Source organism: Monodon monoceros, unplaced genomic scaffold (assembly GCF_005190385.1).
Source record: "Monodon monoceros isolate NGI ecotype Baffin Bay Population unplaced genomic scaffold, NGI_Narwhal_1 Super_Scaffold_11, whole genome shotgun sequence".
Classification (NCBI taxonomy): Eukaryota; Metazoa; Chordata; class Mammalia; order Artiodactyla; family Monodontidae; genus Monodon; species Monodon monoceros.
Window position 1 is genome coordinate 114,777,226 of NW_021703767.1, and position 12,502 is coordinate 114,789,727.

Genomic DNA, 12,502 nt, shown 5'->3' on the forward strand with positions numbered 1-12,502 from the left:
GACTTTCTTGGTTTTACGTAAAACCACCTGGCACTTCCATTCTTGAATGGATGTCTGGAGCTTATATGTTCTTCAAAGAAGTAAGACTTTTTATTGTCTAAAAATTAGCTAGTTGTGTCACCAAGTAACTCTTACATTCATATTTTTCAATAATAGTAAGAATCTGTAGTTCTTAAATTACTTTTACCTTGAGAACATACAGTGGATTATCTTCAACAGTAGTTCCAATTTTAATACGAGAGACCATTTTAGGATGCTTATGTACCATTTTTTCAGTCCAAGCAACAGTCTTAAGAACAAAAACAATTTTGAGAGATTAGAATAAAAGAAAACTGAAAGACAACAAATGTTGAGGGTGACGTTTTTCTTTTTGGAATTGCGGGCATTTTATACTATACCTTGTCCCAGTTATTGTATTTTGCATAGCTGTGCCTGCCTGGGATATCTTCTTTGACATCAGACTGTTTCTCAACCTCTTCTTGTACATCGTGAATCAAGATTCTGTTTGACAGGGGGAATGATAAAATACACATTTACTGGAGAAAGAAAGACAGTTATCTTTCATTTACAGAAATTTTCTCTTCCTTCATCTCTATCTTAGATCAAGTTTACCTTGTTTCTTCTTTATTCTGTAACCATGTCTTTTAGATCTGTCATGTGTCTGGCTTCCAATCTTCCCATTTATCTAGAGTTGTGCTGTTCTTGCTGATTGACTGATTGAGTGTAGAGGAAGAACGTAAATGAGGTATACTCTTAATTAGAGTTTATTTAGCACATGAGACCAAGTACTGCTCATGAATATTGATTCCCATTAACATCACTGACAAGCACATTATTATGCATATTATATCTAACTCACTGTATGCTTGGCTTTTGACCTAGGATGAATCTGGGATTTCTTTGAAAAAAATTATGACAACAAATTTGGAATCAGGTGGGGCATGTTGCACTAAAACTCACATGAAGTCTGAGAAGTTTGGAAGTTATATTTTGGGTTGTCTCTACAGACATAATTAAGTGTCTTAAGCTCTAAAGAGGGTATGTGGCTTTTGCTCCACCTGCATTAATAGAAGTAGAGGAACCAGGGAAAAGAGAGATTTTATGGTCTCAGAGGTTGATTTGTAGCATACGGCAGTATTAATTAGTCACAGGAAGCTTGTATCTAAGAATATTTTTAGACTTACACATATCAATTTAGCTCTTGTGATAACAGCAGCAAAAGAAAATCGTGTGAGACCTTTCCACAAATGCAGCTGCATGAAGACATCAGAATGGTAACAGATTGTTGCTGATAAAGACTAGAAATTAAGCCTAAGGCTGGAAATTAAGAACTATGGCCAGATGTTATTTTCATGAGCCCTTCCACTAACCAGCAGCCAGGTTTAAGTAGATGAAACCAAATTACTTCCTCTCAGATATTATTTTAGCTCTCCAAGGTTTGTTTAATTTGTTAAAAATTGGTCCTAAATATAGGTGAAAGGATAAATAATTATCCCTGAGGAGTTAATGATAGAAATGGCTGTTTACTGAGTCTTTCTTATGTACCAGGCACTCTGTTCAGCATGTTATTTACATTTTTCCCTTAATCTTTACATCAACACTCTTAATTGGGTACCATTATAACTCCCATTTTTATAGAGGTTAGGTAGATTTCCAACATGGATATAACTAAAATACAGAAGTTGGGATTTGAACTTAGAGATGTATGACTTCAGTACTCTAGCTAAACCATATACAGCAGTGCCTCCATCACAAGGAGTGAAATCCCTGGGTATTGCTGTCAGATCTGTAGTCTTCTTAGTCTACTGAGGCTTGTGCAAGGTTTGCCCAGTTGACCAGCTCTCCAGGAAGCCTGAGTCCCAAGATCAGAGAGCTGGTAAGTTCAGAGAAGAGGCAAAATGAATCCTATGTTGACAATTTCAAGACTCCCTCCTTCTGCTGCTTTTAGAGAGTAAAAAAGAAGGAATGGAGATTGCTTTGGCAATATGTGGTCTTTTGTGGGTACATATAAATTTTAGGATTATTCGTTCTAGTTCTGTGAAAAATGTCATGGGTGTTTTGATAGGGATTACATTAAATCTGTAGGTTGATTTGAATAGTATGGCCATTTTAACAATATTAATTCTTCTAATCCAAGAGCATGGGATTTGTATCATCTTCAGTTTCCTTCATCAGTGTTTTGTTTTTTTTTTTTTTTTTTTTTCGGTCCGCTGGCCTCTCACTGTTGTGGCCTCTCCCGCTGCGGAGCACAGCCTCCGGACGCGCAGGCTCAGTGGCCATGGCTCACGAGCCCAGCCGCTCCGCGGCATGTAGGATCTTCCCGGGCCAGGGCACGAACCCGTGTCCCCTGCATCGGCAGGCAGACTCTCAACCACTGTGCCACCAGGGAAGCCCTTCATCAGTGTTTTATAGTTTTCATAATATAGGTCTTTCACCTCCTTGGTTAAGTTTATTCTCTGGTATTTTATTCTTTTTGATGCAATTTTAAACAGAATTTTTTTTTTTTTTTACTTTCTCTTTCTGATAGTTCATTATTAGTGTATAGAAAAGCAACAGATTTTTACCTGTTAATCTTGTATCCTGCAACTTTGTTGAATTAATTTATTAGTTCTAATAGTTTTTGGATAGAGACTTTAGGGTTTTCTATGTAAAGTATCTTGTCATCTGCAAATAGTGATAATTTTACCTCTTCCCTTCCACTTTGGATGACTTTTATTTCTTACTCTTGTCTGATTGCTGTGGCTAGGACTTCCAATACTATGTTAAATAGAAGTGGCAAGAGTGGACATCTGTGTCTTGTTCCTCAATTTAGAGGAAGGGCTTTCAGCTTTTCACCTAGCTTGAACCCAAGCTTGGATTTGTAATAAATGGCTTTTATGTTGAGATATATTCCCTTTATACCTACTTTGATGAGAGGTTTTGTCATGAATGGATGTTGAATTTTGTCAGATGCTTTTTCTGCATCTATTGAGATGATCATGTGATTTTTTATTCTTCCTTTTGTTAATGTGGTATATCATATTGATTGATTTGTGAATATTGAACCATCCTTGCATCCCTGGAATAAATCCCACTTGATCATGGTGTATGATCCTTTTTATATATTGTTGGATTCGGTTAGCTGGAGGTATCACTCTTTCTGACTTCAGACTATACTACAAAGCTACAGTAATCAAAACAGTAGAGTACTGGCAGAAAAACAGACACATAGATCAATAGAACAGAATAGAGACCCCAGGAATAAATATATGTACCTATGGTCATTAATCTGTGACAAAGGAGGGAAGAATATATGATAGAGAAAAGACATTCTCGTCTCTTCAATAAGTGGTGCTGGGAAAACAGGACAGCTACATCTAAAATAGTGAGATTAGAACGCTTCCTCACTCTATATACAAAAATAAACTCAAAATGGATTAATGATCTAAATATAAGACCTGAAACCATAAAACTTCTACAAGAGAACATAGGAAGAACAGTCGTTGACATAACTTGTAGCAATATTTTTTTGGATCTGTCTCCTTAGGTAAAAGAAGCAAAAATAAACAAATGGGACCTAATTAAACTTAAAAACTTTTGCACAGCAAAGGAAACCATCGAGAAAACAAAAAGACAACCTACTGAATGGGAGAAAATATTTGCAAATTATATGACCGACAGGGGGTTAATACCCAAAATGTATAAACAGCTCATACAACTCAATTATAAAAAAAAAACAACCCAATCAGAAATTGGACAGAAGACCTGAAAAGACATTTTTTCAAAGAAGACATATGGATGGCTAACAGGCACATGAAAAAGATGCTCATCATTGCTAGTTATTAGAGAAATGCAAATCACAACAATGAGATATCACCTCACACTTGTCAGAATGGCCATCATCAGAAAGTCTACAAATAACAAATGTTGGCGAGGATGTGGAGGAAAGGAAACCCTCCTGCACTGTTGATGGGAATGTAAATTGGTGCAGCCCCACTATGGAAAACAGTATGGAGGTTCCTCAAAAAACTGCAAATAAAACTACCATATGATCCAGCAATTCCACTCCTGAGTATATATCCAAAAAAAACAAAAACACTAATTTGAAAAGATACATGGACCTGAATGTTCATAGCAGCACTATTTACAATAGCCAAGATGTGGAAGCAACCCAGGTGTCCATCAACAGACAAATGGATAAAGAATACGTGGTGTGTGTGTGTGTGTGTGTGTGTGTGTGTGTATACAATGGAATATTACTCAGCCATAAAAAGAATGAAATTCTGCTATTTGCAGCAACATGGATGGACCTAGAGAATATTATGCTTAGTGAAATAAGTCAAACAGAGAAAGAGAAATACTGTATGATATCACTTATTTGTGGAATCTAAAAAAATAAAGCAAGCAAATATATATATATAGGAAAACAGAAACAGACTCACAGATTTAGAAAACAAAATAGTGGGGAGAGGGATGTGGAGAGGGAAAAGATAGGGGTATGGGATTAAGAGATGCAAACTACTATACATAAGAATAGATAAGCAGCAAGAATATATTGTACAGAACAGGGAATTATAACCATTATTTTATAGTAACTTTTAATGGAGTGTCTTCTGTAAAAATACTGAATCACTATGGTATCCACCTGAAATGAATATAATATTGTATTCATGTGTACTTCCATAACAAAAAGGAAGGAATGGAGAACTGTGTGCCAGTATATGTGACTGCCATGAGCTTCGGGGTGTGTGTGTGTGTGTGTGTGTGTGTGTGTGTGTGTGTGTGTAACTGTAGTGGGGAAGGATGTTTCAGGGAGGCAGAGTCATTGTTATGGTGTCTTATAAACTGGTCTGGACTGCGTTTCCCCCATGCCCACATTCCTACAGGATAGGGTCTACTCACAAAGCATGATTTCAGGTTTCTACAGGATCTCATTTGTCTCCAGTAACTCCGTAATTGGGTTACTTTGTATCAGACTTGGCACTTTTCGACATGGATTTCCCCCAGCATTTGAGGCATACCTCTGTGTTGGATAATAAACTGTAAGGCACTAATTTATTCAGCAGGAGGGAAAAGGTGCAGCTGATGATAGTCGCTCATTATCCCCCGTTGCACAGTGTGTGCGCATGTGTGTGCACGTGCTCATGTAAGCACATGTATCAGTGGTCTTTCTTGCACTTGCATTAATAAAAGTAGTAAAGGAACCAGCCAAAGAACATTATATGGTCCCAGCCAACCTTCATGAAACCCCTATGAAACATCATTTTAAAGATGAAGAAAATGAGATGGAGAGAAGTTAAATGCACTGTCAATGTTAAATACCTAATGCATGGCTTAAATGGGACTAGATTCACACACCTTCACTCCAGAATCTACATTCTTATCTACCACACTCTTCTGCTTTCCACCATGACCAACATCTCTTTGACATTTGTATCAGGTATTAACAATACCCATTTTATTCTTGGGTAAGGAATATATAAAAATGTGGAGCAGAAGGAAAAATGAATAGGATGAAACACTAGAATGATTTATTTGATTGAAATACTTATTTGATAGGACCATGCATATACTTGGAATATGGATTTGTATCTGACTGAACATTATTAGGTAATTAGACATTAATATGAAGTGTTGATGATCAGTTTGGTATAGATCTCTTCCACATTTCTCACATAATCTTATGTGGGTCTTAATAAGATTTTACTTAATTGTATCATTTGAGTTTTACTATTATATTAGTTGTTGTTTCCGGAATTACCTTTCGTTAACAACTCTTTATTTTCTAATTTTAACTTTTGATCAAAGAAGAGATAATCTAAAATGTATCTAAAATATGAATATCTAAAATGTAGAAAAATTAATAAAAACACTAGGGTTTTCAACTGCTGTTTCTAAATATGGTGTCTGTCCTTTAAGGGTCAGTCCAAGGGATGTGCATTCTTTTAGACATTATTGAACCAGTCTGTTCAGGTTTGTTAGTATATACATATTATTTGTTTTTTAGGCTTGGCCTTTTGTGATTTTGTAAGAATGTAAAGGGAAAGAAAGGGAGCAAATATGCTACTTTAAAATAAAATCTGTCTTGGTAATTTAATTTTCTGAAAATTAAAAAAAAATATCACACAGATGCTTTAAACTAAGTAGTGGTTTATATGCACTGTCTAATGAAGGGTGTCTTAGTAAATCATTGTGTCAAGCCAGCCTCTTAATGTTTTATTCTGACTGGTGTCTGGGTCCAACCAGATGTTTCTGTTCTTAGAACCTTCTTCTGTTACTGACTGACACCAAGTAACACAGGTAATTAATATGCAGATAAAATTATCTATATAATTAGTACTTGGAGACAAGCTTTTAAATAGTTCTTGTCTGCACAGATCACTTTACATATTTATATTTCTGAGGGAGGTAACTATCTAATTATGTGGCTTTCTCACAACTGTGGCTAATTTGGACCAATTTCTAGAAATCATCTCCTAATTAGATAAAACTAGTTTTTTGGGTTTTTTTTTTGGCGGTACGCGGGCCTCTCACTGCTGTGGCCTCTCCCGTCGCGGAGTGAAGGCTCCGGACACGCAGGCTCAGCGGCCATGGCTCACGTGCCCAGCCGTCCCGTGGCATGTGGGATCCTCCTGGACCGGGGCACGAACTCGTCACCCCTGCATCGGCAGGCAGACTCTCAACCACTGCGCCACCAGGAAAGCCCCGATAAAACTGGTTTTTATAGGTAGTTAACACTTTGGTTCTTGATGTAGAGAGCAAGGAAGTATTTGGCATAAGGCAAAGTGAAAACCACAGTACTCGCGAGGATCTGGATTTAGACCTCTGTTTGAGTCAGAATTGTTCCAGGCTAGGAGAGGACCAAAGAGGAGAAAGGGCTGATGTGAGTTATTTGATAAAATGGAAAGATGGCAGCCCCTTGCCTGGGTGTCTTCTGTGACAGTGATTTATTCCACTGTGGACACTCAGTGTTGAGCAACTTGCTGCTTGTCTACATTACCAGGATATTAAGGAAGCATACTGCTTCATTTCTACCCTGCTGTTCAAACCAAATTATACAGTTTGCCAACTAAAATATATTTTAGCTTGGGCTAGATACTTTGTAAGAATTAGTTGATCATAGGAATCTGGGTCAGGTTTATATTAATGAAGTAAAGTGAAGATTGTAATAATTGAGGCACATATTTGAGAAGTCTGGCTGTGAAGTGATTCAAGAGACATGGTCACCAGGGAGTATATAGGGTAGAGGGGTGATTTCTTTTAGATGAAAGAAACAAGACGTCATATCGACCTTAGCAAACACATACAGTCCATAACACACTACTAATTTCTGTGATTTGAAGGTATATTTATAAACTGTCTACTTCTAATTTTAATGGTACAATTTATAAAATCATAGAAAAACATATATCAGTATATTAGTTAAAAAGGTTTAAATGCTGGTATAAATTAATTTTGAATATGTTCTCCCCATATATTAACTTCTACATTTGTTTTACAGCCCTCTTGAAACAACAACAAAAACAAAGACAGTGATAAAAACAAACACACATAATAGCCTGTGACTTTAAGCCATTAAGCCACAGACAGGAATATTTTTTGTTTACTTGTCTATGTATGTGTTTCCTTCATTTCAATAGTATTTATATTTACTAGGAATATTGAAGCAATATAATAAATACAATCAAGTCATGATGAGCTGCAGTAAATCCTGCTCTGTAATATGACATTATAGGATCTTTGTCTGAGCCAGAAGTAGAAGGCCTTTTGAGTTATAGCACTAAGTTAGGTAGCAGAGGCATGAAATAGCAAGTCAAAAAGAAAGAACTGGTGTTCAGCAGTTTTGAGTGGTGGGGTTCTTAATAAAGGGGACTACTGGAATGACAAGGGCTGGGGGAGTACAGGATCCCTCAGTACATCAAATTGCTAAATACTTTAAAGTATAAAAAGACATTTTGTTTTCTATACTGTATATTGATTTGTGATATTCATCTCCAGGCTCCCTTCTTATTTGTTGCCCCAGGGCCCAGACTGCGTGTGCATGACCCATGGTTAGTGCCAAGTTCCAGTTTCCTTTTATTTCTCTGAGGGACCACAGCGACTCATTTCTGCATCTTTGGCCATTCGAGAATTCTCTCCTCTTAGATTTGTCTTATTTTACTGCATTGTTTTTGCTTTCTCTGAGGAAGAATTTCTTGCATAAAGAATTATTTATTTATTATGTATTTTACATTCCTACATCTCTGACTCAAGGATGAACATTGTTAGGGTCTCCTTTTATGTATCAGGAGAATTCAAATACGAGAATGTGGTGCTGGTAGTCGTCAGTAGTGCTGAGCTCTGGGTTGATTACCCGGCAGGGGTGACGAATGTGACCAAACCGTCCATGCCTGATCACGTGCACTCTGTCCTTACCAGGGGCTGAGTTTTAGAGATGGCAGATATCGTAACTGTCGTTCTTGCAGATCATAGTGAACATAAGATAGAAGTTGAGTGGCCAACTTTGAGCTCATCACTTTTATAAGCAGGCCTCCCTAGTCTGTTTGGAAGTAACTATAAATTTTATCTCATAGATAGAGTTTTCATTTTGGGGGGCCCAATTTAAAAATTACACTTGCCTTTCAATTTCAAGACTCCAAGACTTTGAGTCTCTAGCACATTTGAATATTTGCATAGGACTTACTCATAGTGCATTCTGTTTTGATCGAAGGCAGCCTGAATGGACTGGAATTCCTTTTCACTAATTCAGAAATCCACTGTCATGTTAGCAGCTACGTGGTGGGTGATGTCTGGATACCAGAAGTCAAGCTGTGCAGATGAGTTCGGCGTTCGTCGCAGATGTTTATTTGCTCACCTGACGCTTATTAAAAAATGACTATGTGTCATACACAATGAAAGGAATTTGAGGTTCAACGTGACTGAAGTATGGACTCTTAATAAACCTATGAGATTTTTGCAAATGTATTTAAGAATTGTTGAATATTAGGGAGTGGGAAAAAAACTAGTGTACTGATCACTTTTTTAGGACGTAGTGTATACAGTTGCAAAAAGAATGAGCAGCTTTTGGGTAATCCATTTGCTTCTACCATCTTGGGGCCAATTGGAGTTGTTTCACAATTGATTTAGCCACAGCATCTGTCTCTAATTGGGAATATGGACTAATATATGGCATCACCCTCCCCTGCCCCTGCTCCTGAGTCAGGCCTCAGAACCACATGTCCCAGTAAACTCTGGAATTCCTGGAAGGTTTGTGTCCAATGAAAGCATAATCTCTAGCCATGTCATTTTTCTAGCAGTATGTCCTTGGGCAAATTACTAAAACTCTTTGAGTTTCAGTCCTCGCCCCTAAAAAAGAGGCTAACAGTCCTCCATTGGGAGTGTTGTGAAGATTGTGAAACGGCTGTGACATGTGGGCCATGCAGGCATTTAGCAACTGCTGATTCCCTTCTCTTTATCTTCCTGTAGCTGAGACTTTCAGAAATTCGGTGAATGAGACTATAAAGATGGCATTCAGATGAAAGAAATTTAAGAAGATTCCAATTCGTGTTCTTCAAAATCATACTCAATTGTGAAACCCAACGGAGTATAATTTCCCAACCTTGGAAATGTAGAGCAAGTGCTCACTTTCTACCCATCATGCCAAGCTTGCGGGCGTGTCTGTATCTACCTGGCTGTTTCGTGATTGACTTCCTCTCTACCTCTAGGTTAGTCAGTTATGTGCCAATAGGGGGCTGCGTGAACCAACCAATATTTATTGGCTTATTTGGGTCAGGAAGCTACAGCCTGAATTAGACATGTGAGAGATGTAACGTGTGATGTAAAGGTAGGGCCATCTAATCACAATAGCAATCTCTCTGTTCCAACAGGGTAATGTAGTACAAGAGTTAGGGCTCAGTGAACCTTCATGAGCATTTACTAAGCACCAGGCCCAGAGCTGGGTGCCAGGGTTGTAGAGGTTAATACAAGAGAAGCAAGAAGTTCAGTGTGGGAGACAGAGCCGTATATTTACTTCCAACATGCTGACCAATGCCAGAGGCAAGCACAAGTGTTCTAGGAGCATGACAGGCAACCCGAACTGGGTCATGAGAGTTGATGAACAGAGAAGGACTTCCTCCAGGAGGTACTGCCAGAGCTGGGTCTTGAAGAATAAATAACAGTGAGCCAAGTAAAGAGGGAAGTGCATTCCTCCTGAGAAAAGGTGTGTAGGGCCAAAGTGGGCGAGTTTTTGGTGTTTACGGTGCTTGAAGGGTGAGAAAGAGGGTGGAGTGCAGAGGTTGGAGATTATGAAGTGCTTGGAACAGCACCCTGATCCCAACAGAAGATGCTTCTACGGTGCTTATTACGGCCAGGCCCACTTCTGAGCATTATCCAAGTATTAGCTCATTTAGTCTTTACAACAACGTTAGAAAGTAGGTGTGACCGTTATCCCCACTTTACAGAGGAGGCAGTTGAGTTCCAGAGAGGTTAAGTAACTTGTATAAGGACACAGAGCTAGGGTAGAGCTGGGGTTTGAACCTCTGAAGACCATGCTCTTTCCAGACTAGGCTGCCTCTCACTAAAAAGCTTCAAGTGGAGGAATGCAGTTGTCCGGCTTTAGAGAGAGCAAGCAGGGTGCCATGCGGACTTGGCTTTATGGGAGGCAGGGCTAGACCCCTGAACACGAGACAAATTGTAATTGTCTATTGAAATTGTCCCTGTAAAAGGTAGGGCAGACGTGAACTTGGCAGGGACAGAGGAAGGAAGAGGAGAGTATGGATTTGAAAACCATTTGGGAATGAGTACAGGCAGAACTTTTGATTGATTTGATGTGGCGATAAGGGGGTATCTGACTAGATCTCAGATCCCATTCTGGCTTTAAATTTGATATGTCATCTTGGTCATTTAATTCACTGTCTTTGAACTTAAGTTATCGTTTTCAACAAGTTACATTTTGACACTGACATTGAAAGTCTGACGGAGAATTTGAAACGATGTGGCTGGCACAGTGTGTCTTGTGCATAGGAGCAGCTGAATAACTGGGAAAATGATAACTTTAGCCCACTGGATTTTAAAAGACTGACCTAACTTTAACAGTTTTCTTTCACCATGGACTTGCTCTTGGAAAGGGTCACATCTTGATATTATCAACCAGTGCATTGCTGTTATCAGGTAACCAGTCCCTTGATGTTATCATAATTTTGACAGAAATGATGCCACTGGTACAGATCAGTGTGGGAGTGAGGAGAATGGAGCAGGCAAGGCACTACCAGCAGGGAGGGAGAAGAGGCCGTGATAAAGGTGTCAGGAGCATCTCCCTATTTCACACTTTCACCTAGAAAAAGCTGTTGTTTGCAAAGCTTTTGGGTGGGAAAACAGAAGTGGTAATTTGGGGAAAAATAAATAAAAACAAAGGGAAGTACTGGCAACTGGCTGAATTATCCAAGTAGCTCCTGTCCCTTCCCCCTATCTTTGTCTTTGGTAGCTCCGTGGGCATTGAAAATAAAAGACAAAAGAAGCAGGTTTTAGGGAACAGAAAGAAAAGATTTAAAAAACCCCTCTATTTGCTTTACCTGGTTGGTTTTGGCCAAGTCCTTTATGATGTTTGCTTGTTTTTCATCCTGGGCTTCACACGCAACACCTTCTCCCTTTAAGAATACAAAAGATGAAACATGTAAACCGTGAAGAAGCGTTTCATAATCCTCTTCCCACATGGAGTCTGGAACACAGGGCGGCAAGATTCACCTGTCAAAGCGGACAGGAGCAATTGCAAGGGTGATAGCGGTCAAACCAGAGGCAGGATGAACCTCATGGTTCTTCTTTGCCTGTCCCAAGCCCCTCTGCAAGTTTTATGCCTCAGCTCTTATCTGGAGGAGCAGCTCATTTCCTCTTAGGGTTCTGGTGGACAAAATGCCCCCCCCCACCATATTTTCTAGTTGGGGAGGGGAGTAGGGTGGCAACACTAATACTAAATGCCCATTTGGTGACAGGTGAATTCCATGCTACTCATATACCTTTTACAGTTGGGAATACCCATTTTACAGATGAGATGAGAGGCAAATTCCTTCTTTAGCAAATAACTTGCCCAAGGAAGCAGAGCTAGTATGATGAGATTTGAACCCAGTTCTTTGTTCTAAAATACTACTCTACCATATGCTTGAATTGAAGGATGGAAGGAATCAGTTTAAGTTTGCACTTGGAACCCGAGATGAATTTGGGTATCTGGCCACAGAACCCTGATGGGTAGTCCTTAATAGGGAAACTTTTTTTTTTAACATCTTTATTGGAGTATAATTGCTTTACAATGGTGTGTTAGTTTCTGCTTTGTAACAAAGTGAATCAGCTATACATATACATATATCCCCATATCTCTTCCCTCTTGCGTCTCCCTCCCACCCCCCTCCCTCTCTCACCCCTCTAAAACAGATGTTTTTGAAGCTACGTTGTAAATTGTTAAAATAAGAACTTTTGATTACAAATTATTTTGAATATACTAAAAGCACTGTAAGTAATCTGGAAAACATTGATATGTTCACTGTCTAGATTT

General features: G+C 38.8%; 1 protein-coding gene across 1 annotated transcript in view; it reads right to left on the reverse strand.

Moving 5' to 3' along the window:
- Window positions 1-11,767, reverse strand: part of CPA3 (carboxypeptidase A3) — a 30,020-nt gene extending 18,253 nt beyond the window's left edge. Inside the window, 7 exon segments of the mRNA XM_029215143.1 lie at window positions 188-289; window positions 399-501; window positions 8,663-8,787; window positions 11,529-11,578; window positions 11,581-11,603; window positions 11,701-11,749; window positions 11,752-11,767. Coding sequence (XP_029070976.1) covers window positions 188-289; window positions 399-501; window positions 8,663-8,787; window positions 11,529-11,578; window positions 11,581-11,603; window positions 11,701-11,749; window positions 11,752-11,767 — 468 coding nt within the window.
- Between the last annotated feature and the right edge of the window lie 735 nt (window positions 11,768-12,502).